Below are 20,441 nucleotides of genomic sequence, written 5' to 3' on the forward strand. Positions count from 1 at the left end.
CCCTTTTCACCACACCCTTTCCAGCATTTATTGTTGCTAGATTTTCTGATAATGGTCATTCTGACCAGTGTGAGGTGATACCTCATAGTTTTGATTTGTATTTCTCTAATAATTAGTGATGTTGAGCATCTTCTCATGTGCCTCTTCGCAACCTGTATGTCTTCTTTGGTGAAATGTCTATTTAGGTCTTCTGACCATTTTTTAATTGGGTTGTTTGTTTTTTTGATATTGAGCTCCATGAGCTGTTTGTATATTTTGGAGATTAATCCTTTGTCAGTTGTTTCATTTGCAAATATTTTCTCCCATTCTGAGGGTTGTCCTTTTGTCTTGTTTATGGTTTCCTTGGCTGTGCAAAAGCTTTTAAGTTCAATTAGGTCACATTTGTTTATTTTTGTTCTTATTTTCATTACTCTAGGAGGTGGGTCAAAAAAAATTTTGCTGTGGTTTATGTCGAAGAGTGTTTTTCCTGTTTTCCTCTAAGAGTTTTATTGTGTCTGGACTTACATTTAGGTCTTTAATCCATTTTGAGTTTATTTTTGTGTATGGTGTTAGGGAGTGTTCTAATTTCATTCTTTTACATATAGCTATCCAGTTTTCCCAGCACCACTTATTGCAGATGCTGTCTTTTCTCCATTGTATATTCTTGCCTCCTTTGTTGTAAATTAGGTGTCCATATGTGTGTGGGTTTATCTCTGGGCATTCTATCCTATCTCATTTATCTATATTTCTGTTTTTGTGCCAGTACCATACTGTATTGATTACTGTATCTTTGTAGTATAGTTTGAAGTCGGGGAGCCTGATTCCTCTAGCTCCATTTCTCTTTCTCAAGATTGCTTTGGCTATTAGGGATCTTTTTTTTTTAATTTTTATTTATTTTTTTTCATCTTTATTGGAGTATAATTGCTTTACAATGGTGTGTTAGTTTCTGCTTTATAACAAAGTGAATCAGTTATACATATACATATGTTCCCATATCTCTTCCCTCTTGCGTCTCCCTCCCTCCCACCCTCCCTATCCCACCCCCCTAGGTGGTCACAAAGCACGGAGCTGATCTCCCTGTGCTATGCGGCTGCTTCCCACTAGCTATCTATTTTACGTTTGGTAGTGTATACATGTTCATGTCACTCTCTCGCTTTGTCCCAGCTTACCCTTCCCCCTCCCCATATCCTCAAGTCCATTCTCTAGTAGGTCTGTGTCTTTATTCCTATCAGGGTCTTTTTTGTTTCCATACGAATTGTAAAATTTTTTGTTCTAATACTGTGAAGAATGCCGTTGGTAGTTTGATAGGGATTGCACTGAATCCGTAGATTGCTTTGGGTAGTACAGTCATTTTCACAATATTGATTCTTCCAATCCAACAGCATGGTATATTTCTCCATCTGTTTGTCATCTTTGATTTATTTCATCAGTGTTTTACAGTTTTCTGAGTACAAGTCTTTTGCCTCCTTAGGTAGGTTTATTCCTAGATATTTTACTCCTTTTGTTGCAATGGTAAATGGGATTGTTCCCTTAATTTCTCCTTCTGATTTTTCGTTGTTAGTGTATAGGAATGCAAGAGATTTCTGTGCATTAATTTTGTAACCTGCAACTTTACCAAACTCATTGATTAGTTCTAGCAGTCTTCGATGGCATCTTTAGGATTTTCTATGTATGGTAACATGTCATCTGCAAACACTGACAGTTTTACATCTTCTTTTCTGATTTGTATTCCTTTTATTTCTTTTTCTTCTCTGACTGCCTTGCCTAGGACTTCCAAAACTATGTTGAATAAGAGTGGTGAGAGTGGACATCCTTGTCTTGTTCCTGATATTAGCAGAAATGCTTTCAGTTTTTCACCATTGAGTACAATGTTTGCTGTGGGTTTGTCATATATGGCCTTTATTATGTTGAAGTAGGTTCCCTCTATGCCCATTTTCTGGAGAGTTTTTATCATAAATGGGTGTTGAATTTTGTCAAAAGCTATTTCTGCACGTATTGAGATGATCATATGGTTTTATTACTTAATTTGTTAATATGGTGTATCACATGGATTGCTTTGCATATACTGAAGAATCCTGGCACCCCTGGGATAAATCCCACTAGATCATTGTGTATGATCCTTTTAATATGTTGTTGGATTCTGTTTGCTAGTATTTTGTTGAGGATTTCTACATCTATGCTCATCAGTGATATTGGTTTATAATTTTCTTTTTTTGTGACATCTTTTCCTGGTTTTAGTATCAGGGTGATGGTGGCTTCATATAATGAATTTGGGAATGCTTCTCCCTCTGAAATTTTTTGGAAGAGTTTGAGAAGGACTGGTGTTAGCTCTTCTCTAAATAGTTGATAGAATTCACCTGTGAAGCCATCTGGTCCTGGACTTTTCTTTGCTGGAAGGTTTTTAATTATAGTTTCAATTTCATTACTTGTGATTGGTCTGTTTATATTTTCTAATTCTTCCTGGTTCCATCTTGGAAAATTGTAACTTTCTAAGAATTTGTCCATTTCTTTGTGATTGTCCATTTTATTGGCATATAGTAGTTTGTAGTAGTCTCTTATAATCCTTTGTATTTCTGTGTGCCAGTTGTGTTTTCTCCTTTTTCGTTTCTAATTTTATTGATTTGCGTCCTCTCTCTTTTTTTCCTTGATGGGTCTGGCTAAGGGTATATCAATTTTGTTTATCTTCTCAAAGAACCAGCTTTTAGTTTTATTGATCTTTGCTATTGTTTCCTACATTTCTTTTCCATTTATTTCTGATCTGGTCTTTATGATTTCTTTCCTTCTACTGACTTGGAGGTTTTTTTTGTTCTTCCTTCTCTAGTTGCTTTAGGTGTAGTGTTAGATTGTTTATTTGAGATTTTTCTTGTTTCTTGACGTGAGATTGAATTCCTATAAACTTCCCTTTTAGAACTGCTTTTGCTGCATTCCATAGGTTTTGGGTTGTCATGTTTTCGTTGTCATTTGTTTCTATTTATTTTTTAATTTCTTCTTTGATTTCTTCAGTGATCTCTTGGTTATTTAGTAGCATACTCTTTAGCCTCCATGTATTTCTTTTTTACTGTTTTTTTTTCCCCTGTAATTGATTTCCACTGTGGTCCAAAAAGATGCTTGATATGATTTCAATTTTCTTAAATTTTCCGAGACTTGAGTTGTGACCAAAGATGTGACCTATCCTAGAGAATGTTCCATGTGCACTTGAGGAGAAAGTGTATTCTGCCCCTTTCGGGTGGAACGTTCTATAAATTATCAATTAAATCTATCAGGTCTATTGTGTCATTTAAAGCTTGTGTTTTCTCATTTATTTTCTGTTTGCATGATCTGTCCATTTGTGTAAGTGGAGTATTAAAGTCCCCTACTATTATTGTGTTACTGTCGTTTTCCCCTTTCATGGTTGTTAGCATTTGCCTTATGTGTTGAGGTGCTCCTATGTTGGGTGCATAAACATATATAATTGTTATATCTTCTTCTTGGATTGATCCCTTGATCATTATGTAGTGTCCTTCCTTATCTCTTGTAACAGTCTTTATTTTAAAGTCTATTTTATCTGATACAAGTATTGCTACTCCAGATTTCTTTTGATCTTCATTCGCATGGTATATCTTTCCCCATCCCTTCACTTCAGTCTGTATGTGTCACTAGGTCTGAAGTGGGTCTCTTGTAGACAGCATATATATGGGGCTTGTTTTTGTAACCATTCAGCCAATCTGTGTCTTTTGGTTGGGGCATTTAATACATTTACATGCAAGGTTATTATTGATATGTATGTTCCTATTACCATTTTCTTAATTGTTTGGGGTTTGTTTTTGTGGGTCGTTTTCTTCTCTTGTGTTTCCTGCCTAGAGAAGTTTCTTTAGCATTTGTTGTAAAGCTGGTTTGGTGGTGCTGAATTCTCTTAGCTTTTGCTTACCTGAAAAGCTTTTGATTTCTCCATCGAATCTGAATGAGATCCTTGCTGGGTAGAGTAATCTTGGTTGTAGGTTTTTCTCTTTCCTCAGTTTAAGTATATCCTGCCACTCCCTCTGACCTGCAGAGTTTCTGCTGAAAACTCAGCTGATAACCTTATGGGGATAACTTTGTATGTTATTTTTTGTTTTTCTCCTGCTGCTTTTAATATTTTTTCTTTGAATTTAATTTTTGTTAGTTTGATTAATACGTGTCTTGGTGTGTTTCTCCTAGGGTTTATCCTGTACGGGACTCTCTGCGCTTCCTGGACTTGGGTGACAATTTCCTTTCCCATATTAGGGAAGTTTTACACTATAATCTCTTTAAATATTTTCTCAGAACCTTTCTTTTTCTCTTCTTCCTCTGGCACCCCTATAATTTGAATGTTGGTGCGTTTAGTGTTGTCCCAGAGGTCTCTGAGATTGTTTTCAATTCTTTTCCTTCTTTTTTCTTTATTCTGCTCCTTGGCAGTTATTTCCACCATTTTGTCTTCCAGCTCACTTATTCGTTCTTCTGCCTCAGTTATTCTGTTATTGATTCCTTCTAGTGTATTTTTCATTTCAGTTATGTGTTGTTCATCTCTGTTTGTTCTCTAGTTCTTCTAGATCTTTATTAAACATTTCTTGTATTTTCTCAATCGTTGCCTCCATTCTATTTCTAAGATTCTGGATCATCTTCACTGTCATTACTCTGAATTATTTTTCAGGTAGATTGCCTATCTCCTCTTCATTTATTTGGTCGTGTAGGTTTTTACCTTGCTCCTTCATTTGTGACATACTTTTTTGCTGTCTTATTTTTTTGTTTTTTGATGGGTGGGACTGTGTTCCTGTCTTACTGGGTGTTTGGCCTAAGGCTTCCAACACTGGAGCTTATAGGTTGTTGGGTAGAGCTGGTTCTTGGTGCCAAGATGATGACCTCTGGCAGACATCACTCTGATGAATATTCCCTGGGGTCTGAGGTTCTCTGTTAGACCAGTGGTTCAGATTTGGAGCTCCCACCACACAAGCTTCGGCCCAACCCCTGCCTCGTGAACCAAGATTCTGTAAGCTGTGCAGGGTGGCAAAAAAAAAAAAAAAAAAAAAAAGAGAGAGAAAAAAGGAGAACAATAACAAAAAGTAAAAACTAAAATCAGACTAGGAAACTAACAGGTATGTTAGAAAGAGTATAAAAATAAAAATATAGATGAAACAACAACTGGAAGGGAAAACAGAACCACAATAGTAAAATAGAGGAGAAGAAAAAAAAAGGGGAAAAAAAGGTGGAAAAGTCCTTGGCTGTGGAGGGTAGGGCCTAGGCAGAGGCAGGGTTTGGGCAGCCAGCAGGGCCTATGCTTAGGACCCACAGGGCTGTGGGGGGTGTGGGGGCTGGGGCTTAGGCTCAACGGAACAGAAGGGGCCCCGGCCTATGGTCTCATAGGGTGGGGGACCCCGCCTGGGAGCCCAGCAGGCTTCCAGGGCCTGAGTGGGTAGGGCAAACACTCTCCACTCCTCTCCCGCTCCTCTGGTCCTGGAAGGCCCCTCCTGCCTGCCTCTCCTGTTCTCCCCCGGCCTCCCTCCTGTGCCCCCAGGACCAACACGGCCTGGAGGGGGCCTCTGAGGGCATAGGACTTGGCCCAAGAGCCAGGTAGACTTTCCGGGCCTATTAGGCAAGAGAAATGCTCAGTGCACTCCCCCATGATCTGAGCCCCCAAGGGTCCATCCAAGCATGGTGCCCCTCCCCCCCCAGCCACCCCTCAAGGGTGCCAGAACTCTTCATCCTCCACTTCTCCTCCCCCCTCAGTCCCCCCATGTCCAACCAGTTCCCTTGGGGATTCCTCCCATCTCCATGGGCATCAAGGTCCCCCGCCAGCATCCGGCAGGCACCCTAGTTGTGGGGAGACGTGAACTCCGCGTCTTCCCACGCTGTCATGTTGACTCCACCCTCCATATTCAATTTTTATACAACTTTTTAGGAGGTTATTGATCATACAATCAAGGTATACACATTTCTTTTTCCCCACCCCCAAGATTGTTCACTTAAACTGATTACCCTGGAATATTATCTAATATACAGAATATAAGTCAGGTGTGTGTATGTGCATGTGTGTGTATACACATATTCACTACCTATCCACCAGCAAAGTAAAGCCCAACACTTGTTTTTATAAAGTTTGAACTTTCAAACCCAGCCCCACCTATTCATTTATACATTGCCTATGTACAGATCTCTATATATTTCTACGGCTAATTTCATGCTACAACACCAGAGTTGAGTAGTTACCACAGAGAGAGATCTATGGCTCACAAAGCTGGACCTATGCATTACCGGGTCCTTTACAGAAAATGTTTGCAACCTTGGTATAATGAACTTTTCTTACCATATTCAGTAATATTTCCTTACTGACCTTCCATAATTGTTTTCATTACCATTAGCAGTAGATACTTTAAAAGATTAACAGTGCCCCCTTTACTCTGCTTAGTAGTTCATAACTGACAAACACACACACTCCTATTAACTTCTTATAAGGAGTCTATGGGCTGTCATTAGTAATTTACAATGTACAAATTGGGAGCCAGAGCTAAGAGGCTAGATGGTTGCCAAAGAGAAGCAAGAGAGTTAGCCCTTCATCTGAGTCCTGGGTATCCACTCTTCACTGAACCACAACTGTGCCCAAAACCAGAAGAATGCAAAAGCAGGACACCTCATCTGACATACAGGCAGGCAGCTCTGCCCAGTAGTAGACAAAACTCTGGCATCACAGAGACCTGGATTTGACTTCCACTTCTGCTACTTCTTGGCTCTGTGTCCTTGAAAAGTTTACTTACTTAAAGTCCACGACCATGGGAACATCTCTAAAAGGGGCATAAAAAAAATCCTTATAAGTTATTAGGAGAAAAATTCATTCATTCAAAGCTATCTACTGCGTACCATCTTTGGGTCGGACACTGCACAAGGCTCTTTGTATAAAGAGTGAGCCCAATAGATGTGGTCCAATGAGATGACATTTACATTGCACTTTGCAGAGTTTCTTACACATAACCTCTCAGAGTGCTACTGGATTGGTGTTGCCACTATTATTTTTATTATTATGAGGACAGTGGATGTGTTTGGGAAGACTGGAGAAAACAACTCAATGAAGGTGGTCAGCAACCCAAGTCCCTCCCTTCATTCTGACCATCCCTTCCTCACTGACACTGTTATGATGACAGATAGACAATCAAGGTATAACATATCTCGGGACACTGCTGTCTTCCCCTCTCCACACAGCTTATCAACCTGTGCCCACTTCCTCCACAGTTCCGATCCGAGGCAAACCCACTTATTGCTATTCCCGGTGTTCACAGCAGGTACAGCAAGCACCGCTATATGCTATTGATTCTTCCCGCCCTGCCTGTGAGCAACACGGCACCAAGCCCATAGGGTTCCTTTGAAACTGCTCATCCAGCACCCTGGGTAGTTGTTATGGTAGCAGAGTTGCCTGGCAGGATGGGAAAGCCCACGTGATACATCCTCAGAAGTAACTGACACCTCCTACCATCCTCTCCAGTCACACTGCTTTCCTGCTCTTCCTGACAAATACCAGGCACACTCCTGCCTTCCTGGAACCTGCACACTGGCTGTTCTCTCCTTTAGAAATGCTTTGTCTCCAGATACGCACATGACTTGCTTCCTTGCCTCCTCTAGGACTTTTTGTAAGTGTTATCTTCTCAGAAGAGATATTTCCTGACCACTGTGTTCAAAATGGTCACACCTCCACCTGAGCACTCCTCTGCTTTATTTTTCTCCATTACATCTATCACTTTCTGAATATATCTGTAGCCCACTGCCATCTAGAACAGGATCTCCATGAGGAAATATCCTGTTGTCTCTTTTGTTGACTGCTGTGTCCCCGGTGCCTCAGGACAGGATCAGCACGTAGTAGGTATGGGAAGGAGGGGTGGAAAAAGAAAAAAGGGGTCAATCCCATGAAGCACCCTGGGACATGGTTTACATATTTGTCTCACTGACCCCATTTATGTTGAGCAATGATTTCTGAGACAAAATAAAAATAGTAAAGAACACGTAATTGAAGTGTAGAGAAATTGACGCACTTGTTTAATTCTGAAAGCCGTAGGTTGTTTCCTCTCCTCTCTGGTTTGTCATTTTGCTTCTCTGTGGTCACTAAACTGAAGCTCTGTGGTTGCCAAGCAGTTTCTGGAACTGTCCCAACAGGGTACTTCTCTAAACCACTCAACTCATCCACTTACACTTGCACCAAAGTGAGTTGCTTAAAACTCCAACTGTCAAATAAAGTGTTAGGGAAGGATGTACCCCATTGTGGGATTACATGGATGGTGGGGCGGGGATGGTAATAATCCTTCCATTCAGGATTACTGGCTATAGACCATGATAATAAGCCATTCCACCACCATAATTATCCCTGCATTTAAAAGGGCACAGTGGACAAAGAAAAACATACATCTTCCCTTGATGATCAACATTTTTTAGATTACCAGCTCTGAGTTCTCCCAACATGCAGATGTGCATTTCTCTAAAGCCCTAATGTACACAGTTTTATGCACAGGCTTTGGATTCAAACAGTACTGGATTTAGATCCTGGCTCTGACACTTACTAGCTGGATAACATTAGGCAAGTCATTCAACCTCCTTGGCCCTCAATTTCATGCTGAAAAGGTAACGATAAAAATAATAACGGTAATAAATACCACCATAATCATAGCAGTGAGTCCTTGTTAGGCACTTGTGACTGCCATGTACTGGGCTAAGAGCATTCTATTTTGCTAGCATCATGAACAGCAACCGTAACTACTCGGATTTACTCCCCAACCACTTGGGTCTTAACCTCAAAACACATCCTCTTCAGGCCTTTCCGACCACATACTCAGAGCAACCACTCCCCTCTCACTTCAACTGGTTGGTTATCTAGCACTCTCTAGAGACTGCCTCGTAGTGTTGGTCACTGTTTCCAGTACCTCATCTAATCTCAATTCCATCATCAACACTGGAGATGAGAACCAGAGGGGACTCTCTGTATTCTCTAAACACTTAACTGATTTTCCAAGGCATGAGAAAGTATCTTGCAAAATAACTACTGGCGGGGAGAATGCTGACACAAGAAGGAAGTAAGAAAAAAATAGCAAGATAAGAAGAAAAGAAGGAAAAATAAGCTACTCTCCCTCTGAGTCTCCTTAATTTTAGTTTCTTCATATTGAATCTGACATTTGAGAACTCCTTCAGAACTCATCTACCCACTCAGGGCCTCCATGTATCACCACCTTCCCCAACCAAACTGAATTTCTTATGGCCCCACAGCACCTAGCAGTCAACTTCAGACACAAAGTGAATCAAAATATTTTACATAAGCAAGGTTTACAGAAAGGCTGGGAGAAGAAGAAGACAGCTTCCAATCTGACAAGAGAGGCTGACTTCTACACAACTAACCAAATACAAGGTGGTGGTGGTGTTTGGCAGTAGGGTGAGATGCCCTAACTGCCTCCTAAGCCCCAAGTCTTGGTGATAAGACCAATGGAAATGAAACGGTAAGACTACCTTTTGCCCATCAGAGGTGGGACATACACAGCCACCTTACTGGAGACAATCTTGTTGTCAGGCAACCATCATAGGCTATCAGTCTGAGTAAAAGTGACAACATACAACTATGGTAATAGTTGTTAATAAAATTACGTGTCAACCACAAAAAGGGAGAGGTCCTGCAAGGAAGCCTAGGTAAAAGTTTGGACCTGCCCATTTGAACCCTATGGAGGGAAGAGGAAGCCTATCCCACAGGACTTTAGGAATCTCGGCTTCATTGGCAAAGCAGGTTGGCATGTGGAGATGGATGCAATGGGTCCTAGCAAACAAACTGTGTGTCAAGTTCTCATCTACAGCTCAATCCCTCCTGTGAAATGGACAGCACACCAGTGTAGAACCTACCCGTTGTCCGTTCAGTGATTCATAGAGCAACGTCCTGACTCTATGTGACTTCTCATGTAAGCTGACTTCAGGGAGTTAATACACCTAACATGGATTTTTCAAGTATTTCCAGGCCCTGAAATAATTCTTTTTCCCAGCAAGTTAATGAAGTAGGTGTTGATTATGCTCTGGCTTCCAAAGTAACTTGACAGCATTGAAACAATGAGCTATTAATGTCAAAATGAGCATTAGAGTTTATATAGTACTTAATTCTCACTAAAAATTAGTTGTGATTGTCATTTGCAGCTTAGTCCCATGATCATTTGTTTATCATGAGTCGGTCCTCAGAGCCAGGGGGCCACTGGACAGTTAATACAGGTCTTGGAACTTGCGACCTTCTTAGGGTCTTATTCAACGACACTCTTGCCCAGCACCAATATGCCTTCACATCTCAACCTCCTCTACCTGTTCTAATCCCTTTCTCTCTACAGACTTCTACAGAAAGCAGGATGAGGTCAGCGCTCAGCAACAGTAAAAGTAGCGATGCTTGCAAATGAAGGCAGGAGGGTCATATTGACTGTAGAGTTGGGAAAAGCACCACAGAGAAGGAAGATTTCAGCTGGGCCTTGAAAGATGAGAGGAAGGAAGAAAAAAGGGAGGAGAAGATGTAACATGGATAAATGAAAATTTCATAGAACATTAGAAGTAAAGGAAGTAAAACAGTCCAGCATGACTCACAGTTTTTTTTCCTCTTGAGCAAATAGGTGAATAATGGCGATGTTGCCAAGAAACGATGGTCTGTATTTGGGGGGAACTCCAGGTAGACAGTGAATTCTGTCATGAGACAAGGGTTCTGTGGGGTATCAAGTACAATATGAATCCAGGGCTCAAGAAAGAGTCTGGAGACATGGAAGCAACCTAAATGTCCATCAACAGATGAATGGATAAAGAAGAGTTGGTACGTATATACAATGGAATATTACTCAGCCATAAAAAGGAATGAAATTGGGTCATTTGTAAAGACGTGGATGGACGTAGAGAGTGTCATACAGAGTGAAGTAAGCCAGAAAGAGAAAAACAAATATTGTATATTAACTCATATATGTGGAATCTATAAAAATGGTATAGGTAACCTTACTTGCAAAGCAGACATAGAGACACAGACACAGAGATCAAATGTATGGATACCAAGGGGGAAGTGGTGGTGGGATAAACTGGGAGATTGGGACTGACATACACACACAACTATGTATAAAATAGACAACTAATGAGAACCAGCTGTATAGCACAGGGAACTCTACTTAATGCTCTGTGGTGACCTAAATGGGAAGGAAATCCAAAAAAGAGGTGGTATATGTATACATACAGCTGATTCATTTTGCTATACAGTAGAAACTAACGTAACATTGTAAAGCAACTATACGCCAATAAAAATTAATTTTAAAAAAAAGAGAGAGAGAGAGTCTAGAGAACCCCTTCTACCGGTGTGTCGTTTATTCTAAACCTACCTCCTCCCGTTTTGGTTTTATGGATGGTTGGAGCACCTGCACTGACTATTCCAGTCTCCACCTGGTCTCTACGTTCTCACATCCATTATTCCTCTTCCCTCACACTTAAATTTCTTTGCCTCAAATTCTTTCCCCCGTAACTGTCAGCCAACACTTCATTTCCTTTGCTGACACTGGCAGGACTAGAAAGTGACTGCACGACATTCAGGCAATACTGCTGAAGCTCAACCTGGCACCAAGGCATCAGGCACTAAAACGTGAGACAAACCCCCATGGGTGCCTGAGACCACAGATGTTCCATCTCTCAACGCCCTCTGGAAAGCTCCACACGAAATAAGTTACACCAAGGATACTGGCAAACATCCTATTAAACTCGTTGTCCCCTGGGCTTGTCACATGCTAATCCCTACCTTCTTCCTCATTTCCTCCCCCATTTCATGAAAGCCGTAGAACTCTGTTTGCTCTTCATTAGGAAGAAACAGATAAACCAGATCTGAGACAAGGACTAACCAACTCCAGAACTCACAGATGACAGGAATTCAGCAGGACTTCCATTCATTTTATTTTTTTTAATAATTTTTATTGGAGTATAGTTGCTTTACAATGTTGTGTTAGTTTCTCCTATACCACAAAGTAAATCAGCTATGTGTGTGTGTGTGTGTGTGTGTGTGTATATATATATATATCCCTCTTTTTTTGGATTTCCTTCTCATTTAGGTCACCACAGAGAATTGAATAGAGTTCCCTGTGTATATTTTATACATAGTAGTGTATATATGTCAGTCCCAATCTCCCAGTTCATTCCACCCCCCTTCCCCCCTTGGTATCCATATGTTTGTTCTCTACATCTATGTCTCTATTTCTGCTTTGCAAATAAGTTCATCTGTACCATTTTTCTAGATTCCACATATGTGATATTATACGATATTTGTTTTTCACTTTCTGACTTACTTCACTCTGTATGACAATCTCTAGGTCCATCCATGTCTCTGCAAATGGCACAAAAACTACCATGTGACCCAGCAATCCCACTCCTGGGTATATACCCAGAGAAAACCAAAATTCAAAAAGATACATGCACCCCAATGTTCACTGCTGCACTATTTATAATAGCCAGGTCATGGAAGCAACCTAAATGTCCATAAACAGAGGAATGGATAAAGAAGATGTGGTACATATGTACAATGGAATATGACTCAGCCATAAAAAGGAACGAAATTGTGCCATTTGCAGAGACATGGAAGGATTTCCATTCATTTTAAAAATACATAAAGAACAGACTTGTGGTTGCCAAGGGGGAGGGGTTTGGGGGAGGGAAGAGGTGGGAGGTTGGGGTTAGCAGATGTAAGCTTTTATATAGAGAATGGATAAAAAACAAGGTCCTACTGTATAGTATAGAGAACTATATTCAATATCCTATGACAAACTACAATTGAAAAGAATATTTTAAAAAAGAATGTGTATATATGTACATATATATGTATAACTGAATCACTTTGCTGCACAGCAGAAATTAACACAACACTGCAAATTAACTATACTTCAATAAAAAATGTTTTAATTCATAGATAATAAATTCAGATTTTAAATGAGTATTCAACTTGGGCTCTACACCTGTCTAAATCTCTCTATATCTTCAGTCAATACTATATAAAAAAGAGTTCCTTGATGGTATGATGAGTTTTTTCCAACAGCACAAAAAAATGCTGACTTTAAATCATAAACTGAAGAGAAGTCAAAGAGAAGACACTAAGAAAAGCCCTATGAATGCACACACTGCCATCATTGATTTCTCTATTAAAAAAACATTGATGAAAAAAAAAAAAAAAAAAACATTGATGGAGCACATACCATGGGCCAGGCACGGAGCTGGGCCCTGAGCAAAGACAAGTTAGACAAGACTTCCCCAGTCACACCACCCGAAAATTAACATAGCCTAGTGCAAAAGAGAAGCAAGGGAGGGGCTAACTTCTGTGCCAAGTGATGAACTGGATCCTCAGGTAGTGGGAGCAGCCCACCCAATACAGGGGGAGGGAGAGGAACGGGGGAGGAGCAGTGGGTAGGTGAGATAGTGCACCTGACCACAAGTGATCCTACAGGCCTGATGAGCTACAGCCCTGTCTCTCCATCCTCTGCAAACAGCTCACCAAGCAGATAAATGGCAATGAGGGGCCACGGAAGGCAGACTCAGTCTGTCTATGTCAATTATTTTTAGGGCAGGAGAAGAGCAGCAGATTCTTTTTCAAGAAAGAAGTTTTTAGTTGTTGTTGTTTGTTTGTTTGTTTAATGGCTGAGTTAAATCACACTACCCAGAATAACCTAAAGGACTGCACATTCCAAGCTCTTCTGCATTTAGCTGGAGAAGAGAAAATAACCACTACCACCCATCTGCAAACCATCCATCCTCCACCATCACATCACTGACAGCCCTCAGCACAGCCCACAGTCACTGCAGATACACGTCATGTCAGAAAGCCCTCCAGCCTTTATTCAAGGAAGAGCAGAATGCTCACCACCCTTGACCACCACCCATCCACACTTCAGGCCTGTGTTTGTCATATTTCCTCACCTATCAAATCCTACTTATCCTCTGTGCCAACTTGAACACTGTCTCACACATGACAAGCCCTTGGATCCCCACATATGATCTCCTCCAACCTCTGAGCTGCCAGGAGAAAGGCTTGAATGTTTTGTACAGACAGCCAGCCCCAATATCTCTTTGCCTCTTATGCTACAATTAATGCTATGTCCTAATAGATCACAACTTGAAGGCAGGGTCACATTCTTATCCATCTCTTATTTCCAATAGAATCTTTATGATGCCCGAGTTAGAGCAGGCATTAAATATTTATAGTCAGCGAAATAGTTTAACAGCACTAACTTTTAAAACAACTTACTCTAACTTGAGTTTGTTAGCCTATCAAGGCCAAGAAGCCCTCCTATTTTTTTTCTGGTCAGTTAATAAGTAACAAGAAGATAAAGATTAACATTAGTATACAATTTAACATCTTACCTCCTTCATACTAAACTATGAATTAGGAACTACGTTTAAAAATTCACTTAATTTATATTTTGATTAGTGGAAAAAGATATTTCAAATTTACAAATAACAGTAAACATCATAAAAAAAGTTACAAAAACAATTTCATAAATGTTAATGGTTATGAAACTAATAGTTAAGTCATTTAATGGTTAATGGTATCTTAACATAATAATGCTTCCGAAAGAATATGGTCTTCAAATATCCACAGTCCCACTCCCCAGTGAAATCTAATTGTATGGCATAATTAAGAGGCTTTGGTTCTAAAAATAAAATCAAAATTCCTAGTGGAATAACCAGTTTTGTCCATAATTATAACACTAACCTAGAATATAAAAAAATTAAGCCATTGCCTCAACACTGAAACCTACTTCCAGTGCCATAAATGTAAGATTTTTTTTAAAAACTGATTAAACCGATTATCCTTATAGTTATAGTTGGTCATCTGATGATTACGTTTAAATTAAATTCATCCTAGAAATATAATATTTGCCGCATAATTATATTTGGTTATTTTTACCTTATAGAAATACTAAAGCTTTACAAAAATCACTGAACTGATAAGAATTTGTTTCCTTTAATATTTGGCTTTCTTTTCATTTTTAGAGGAGGCAAGTGAAGTTGCCCACAGGTAAGTGTGCACAGGAGCAGACACTCACGCAGGTACGTACTTGTGAAGGAGAAGAGAGTTCCAACTCTCTGGCAGTCAAAAGGAGACACATATTCTTACATTTCTTAGGAATGTGAATATGCATTTTTGTCTGTGGGTAGTGGAGACAGAGAGATAGAAACAGACACACATTTCAGCAAAAAGTTAAAGTTATGCTCTTGATTTCTTTGCCAGGAGATGGAAAAAGGAAAACTCATCCAACAGGGCTTTTAATGCCTTGAAGTATTCTAGGAAGGTTATTGGTAATAATTTCAAAAGACATAGAGGTCAACCCCCAAACAAATGGGAACACTTGGTGCAATCAATATTACCTTCGTTTAAATTCTTATAAATGACATCCTCTCCATGCAAGCTAACCACAAAAATAAATCCTAACCAAATTTTTCAAGGGCACTGAATACACTTTTAAAAAAAGAAAAAAGACAGACAAACAGGAAAATGCCCAGCCCTGGTCTCACCTCTGGCCCTTCTGGCGCATCCTCTCCAAGGGGAGTTTTCTGGAGCACATCAAAGATGCCATTGCTGGAAGCCCTCCTGTCCTCGGCAGGAGAGGCATAGGTCTCCTGGGAGTCTGTTTCCACTACATGGAAGTGGCCTGCTTCTTCCTGGCTCCATTCCAATTCTTCTTCAGACTGTTTCAAAGAGCTACTGCTACTTTTGGGAATGATCCCTGCAGTCGACAGGCTGCTAGGCACCGAGGTGTAGGACGACTGGGGCCGGGAGTAAGGCCGCCCCTCCGGGGCCAAGGCCTCAGCCTCCAGGAGGTCAGGGACGGAGAGGCTGAGGCGACGGTCCAGACAATGCCTGGCCCGTAAGTCCAGGGGTTTGTCTGAGTTCTTTTTCACCTTCCTCTTGCTCAGGTTGATTAACAAAGGCCTGGTCCGCTGTTTTAACGAGTCCCAGACAGAAGGTTTATCCAGATCCATGGCTGCATGAAGACCCAGGAAGTCACTCTGGGAAAGAGTGCGTCTCTACAGGCCCTTCCTAGGAAAGAGAAGACAAAAAGAAAGAACATGAAGTTGCTGTCAGGGCACATCAAAGTGGAAAACATGACTCAAGAATCTTACCCTTCCATTAAGTGATCAAGATCGAAACATTTGATTGGTAACATCTACAAATATCAGGAAAAGCATTCTTTTGGAACTGAATTTTTAAGATCTTTTTATCAGAGTAGTTACAGAAAAGTTAAAGCAATGAACGCATGAAACTATAAGGTTGACACAAAAAATGTGACATTAAAAGACTGTTTTCTGAGTTTGGTTTATTTCACTCATTGTACTCCAGGTTCATCTTTGTTGCTGCAAATGACAGAATTTCCTTCTTTTTATGACTAACTAATATCCCACTGTATATACCACATTTTCTTTATCTATTCATGCTTCAATGGCCATCTAGGTTTTTTTCCAAATTTTGGCTACTGTGAATAATGCTGCAGTGAAAAGGGATGCAGATATCTCTTGGATATACTGATTTCATTTCCTTTGAATACATACCCAGAAATGGGATAGCTGGTTTAATTCTAGTTTTTCGTTGTTTAAGGAACTTCCATATTGTTTTCCATAATAACTAGACCAATGTATATTTCCACCAACAGTGTGTAAATGTTCCCTATTCGCCACACCCTCGCCAACACTCATCTCTTTGTCTTTTTTATTTTTATAATCACCATGTATTTTTGAAATTTGCTAAGAGAGTAGATCTTAGGTGTTCTCAGCACACACACACACATAAAAATGGTAAGTATATGAGGTAATGGAGATATTAATTAACTTGATTGTGGTACTCATTTTGTAATGTATATTAAATTGACCACTGTATACCTTAAATATATGCAATTTTTATTTGTCAATTATACCTTAATAAACCTTGGGGAAAAAACAGGAATAAAAAGTAAATAAGAAGGCTTCTTTCTTATCTCCTCTCGAGAGAAAGCAGAGCAAAAGACATTTACTAGAAAAATAACAGCATCTTTTAACCAGTATGTTCAAGGGAGTCCCTTTCTATGTCTCTAAACCCAGAGTCAGCAAACAATTTCAGTACAAGGCCAGTTAGTAAATATTGTAGACTTTGAGCGTGAGATGGTGGTCAAACTACTCAACTCTGTTGTTGTGACACCAAAGGAAACATAGATAATACCAAAATGAAAGAGTGTACCTGTGTTCCAATGAAACTTTATTTATAAAAACAGGCAGCAGACTGTGGTTTGTCAATCCTGCTTTAAGCTTATCATCTTCCCTTCAAGAGTGAAGTGTGCACTTTGAAGGACAAACAACTGCTCATATCAAATAGGATTCCATCTAGTATCTTTAAAATTTATATTAAAATAAGAGTGAGAGGTCTGCCCTTATTCCAGTGTACCAGATCAGAAGAACTGGCAAAACTTCTATAATGGAAATCTTAAGAAAAGCCACCTTCAGAGCTGCAGCTTGAGAATGAAAGATTTAGAGAAAATGTTTCCCACGAACAGTTGGGTGTGAGTGATAGGAATGCTTCACAGACAAATATGATACATTATGGTGAATGCCATGCAAGAAAGGAAGTAATTTAAGATATAACAAGGCGGACGCATTAGGAACCAGATTAAAATCAAATTTGGAGCAATAACCCTTATTCTCTGTGTCAAGTGCCTCAGAATAAATCTTTCCAATATGAAAAAGTACAGTGCGGTCAAGTCACTCTAATTTGGCCTGTACTCACATTGCCACATTTGGCTGAGGACAAAAAAGACCAAGAACCATGGCAAAAAGCATTTTCAAAAATCAAGGACTTCATGCATTTGTACCCAGCCCAGGATATTTAGTCATTGGGAAGTCACTGCCTTCTGAAGATCAGGACAATATGACTCTACAGCTCTACAGCATCCCAGGATGAACTTGTTATCTTCAGTAGGCAATGCGGAGATGAATGGATTCTAGAGACAGACTCCACAGGTTGGAATTTTACTTTTTTATGTTCTACTTAGGTGTACTATCACACTAAGTCTCAATTTTTTCACCTATCCACTGGGGATTGTATCACCTAGTTTATAGACAAAATGAGATAAAGTGTTAAGCCCCAGTGTCTGAGTATCTGATACAGAGAAAGTGTTCAGTCAGGAAAAGCTACTTTTTATTACTACTGATAATACTATCATAATGTCATATTTTGATATCTTAACTCAAGTTACTTAAGAGCTGTCTCATTATTATTTCCATTCTTATACATAAGTTTAAATATAACTACCTCATAGGGATCTTGTGAGGACTGAATGAGTTAGTCCATAAAAAGTACTTAGAATAATGCTTCACATAGAGTAAATATTTAATATTACAATGTTACCCAGCTTTTAAATTCATTTCATCCTGGGTCATTCCTGCTTTAAAATTTTTAAGTATTTTACAACTCTATGCTGCTTTTAAAACTGCTACTCTAAACATAAATTTGTATTTCACATTAGCAAGACACAAGTACATTATTTAATTCACATCTTATAGTTTAACTTGCAAATATGCTCAAAACGATTGTTTCTCTGTTCATCTAGAAATATTTTTACTCAATCTGCATTTCATGGAGTGTTACATAGATATCCATTAGATCTAGTTGGTTGACAGTTTAGTTCTTTTATACTCTACTACTTGTTATTATTGAACAGGTGTTCGTATTTTAGCTATAACTGTGAATTTGTCTATTTCTCCTTTCAGTTATGTCAGTCTTTGCTTCTGTATTTTGAAGGTCTGTTGTTTTTCTTTTATTTTTATTCATGGAAAGGCATTTTATTTTAAATATGGCAGTGTGTACATGTTAATCCCAAACTCCCAATCTATCCCTCTCCACAACCCTTCCCCCCACCCGCCAACCCCGGTAACCGTAAGTTCATAAGTTCATGTCTCTAAGTCTGTGAGTCTGTTTCTGTTTTGTAAATAAGTTCATTTGTATCATATTTTTTAGATTCTGCATATAAGCAATATCGTATGCTATTTGTCTTTCTCTGTCTGACCTACTTCACTTAGTATGATAATCTCCAGGTCCATCCATGTGGCTGCAAATGGCATTATTTCATTCTTTTTAATGGCTGAGTAATATTCCATTGTATATATGTATCACATCTTCTTTATCCATTCATCTGTCGATGGATATTTAGGTTGCTTCCACGTCTTGGCTATTGTAAACAGTGCTGCACTGAACACTGCGGTGCATGTCTCCTTTCAAACCATGTTTTTCTCTGGATATATATGCAAAAGTGGGATTGCTGAATCATATGGTACCTCTATTTTTAGTTTTTTAAGGAACCTCCATACTGTTCTCCATAGTGGCTGTACCAATTTACATTGTCACCAACAGTGTAAGAGGGTTCCCTTTTCTCCACACACTCTCCAGCATTTACTGTTTGCAGATTTTTTGATGATGGCCATTCTGACTGGTGTGAGGTGATATCTCACTGTAGTTTTGATTTGCATTTCTCTAATAATTAGTGATGTTGAGCATCTTTTCATGTGCCTCTTGGCCATCTGTATGTCTTATTTGGAGAAATGTCTCTTTAGGTTTTCTGCCCACTTTTTGATTGGGTTGTTTGTTGTTTTGATATTGAGCTGCATGAGCTGTTTGTAAATTTTGGAGACTAATTCCTTGTCAGTTGCATTATTTGCAAATATTTTCTCCCATTCTGTGGATTATCTTTTTGTTTTCTTTATGATTTCCTTTGCTGTGCAAAAGCTTTTGAGTTTAATTAGGTCTCATTTCTTTTTTGTTTTTTTTCCATTACTCTGGGAGACAGAAAAAGATATTGCTGCGATTTATGTCAAAGAGTGTTCTACCTATGTTTTCCTCTTAGAATTTTATAGTATCTGGTCTTACATCTAGGTCTTTAGTCCATTTTGAGTGTATTTTTGTGTATGGTGTTAAAGAATGTTCTAATTTCATTTTTTTACATGTAGCTGTCCCTTTTACCCAGCACCATTTATTGCAAGACTGTCTTTCCTCCATTTTACAGTCTTCCCAACTTTGTCATAGATTAATTGGCCATAGGTGCATGGGTTTATTTCTGGGCTTTCTATCCTGTTCCATTGATATTTATTTCTGTTTTTGTGCCAGTAGTGAACTATTGTTTTTTGTATACATGTCACAGTTAAAACAGTTCTCTTCTTGCTGTCTAAATCCATTCTGACAATCTCTACTTTGTAGTTGGTTTGTTTAGACCATTTACATTTAATGTAATAATTGATATGTTTGTACTTAGGTCTAGGATTTTATTGTTTCCTGTTTGTTTCCTCTGCTACTTGTTCAGTTTCCTCTTTCCCGCACTGTTTAGATTTAAACATTTTCTTAGTGTGACATTTTAATTTATCAATTGTGATTTTTTGACTATATCTCCTCATGTAAATTTTTGGTGGTTGATCTAGGGGTTACAACATGCAGAGTTAACCTTTTATCC

The 20,441-nt window shown here is 39.2% G+C and overlaps 1 protein-coding gene across 2 annotated transcripts in view; it reads right to left on the reverse strand.

The window, feature by feature from the left end:
* MCTP2 (multiple C2 and transmembrane domain containing 2) overlaps positions 1-15,957 on the reverse strand; it is a 190,683-nt gene extending 174,726 nt beyond the window's left edge. For both annotated transcript variants that reach the window (XM_060170522.1, XM_060170520.1), the window contains exon 1: positions 15,490-15,957. In XM_060170522.1, coding sequence (XP_060026505.1) covers positions 15,490-15,957 — 468 coding nt within the window. The remainder of the gene's footprint in view (positions 1-15,489) is intronic.
* Positions 15,958-20,441: the final 4,484 nt, after the last annotated feature.

This window comes from Lagenorhynchus albirostris, chromosome 1 (genome assembly GCF_949774975.1).
Source record: "Lagenorhynchus albirostris chromosome 1, mLagAlb1.1, whole genome shotgun sequence".
In the NCBI taxonomy this organism is placed as follows: Eukaryota; Metazoa; Chordata; class Mammalia; order Artiodactyla; family Delphinidae; genus Lagenorhynchus; species Lagenorhynchus albirostris.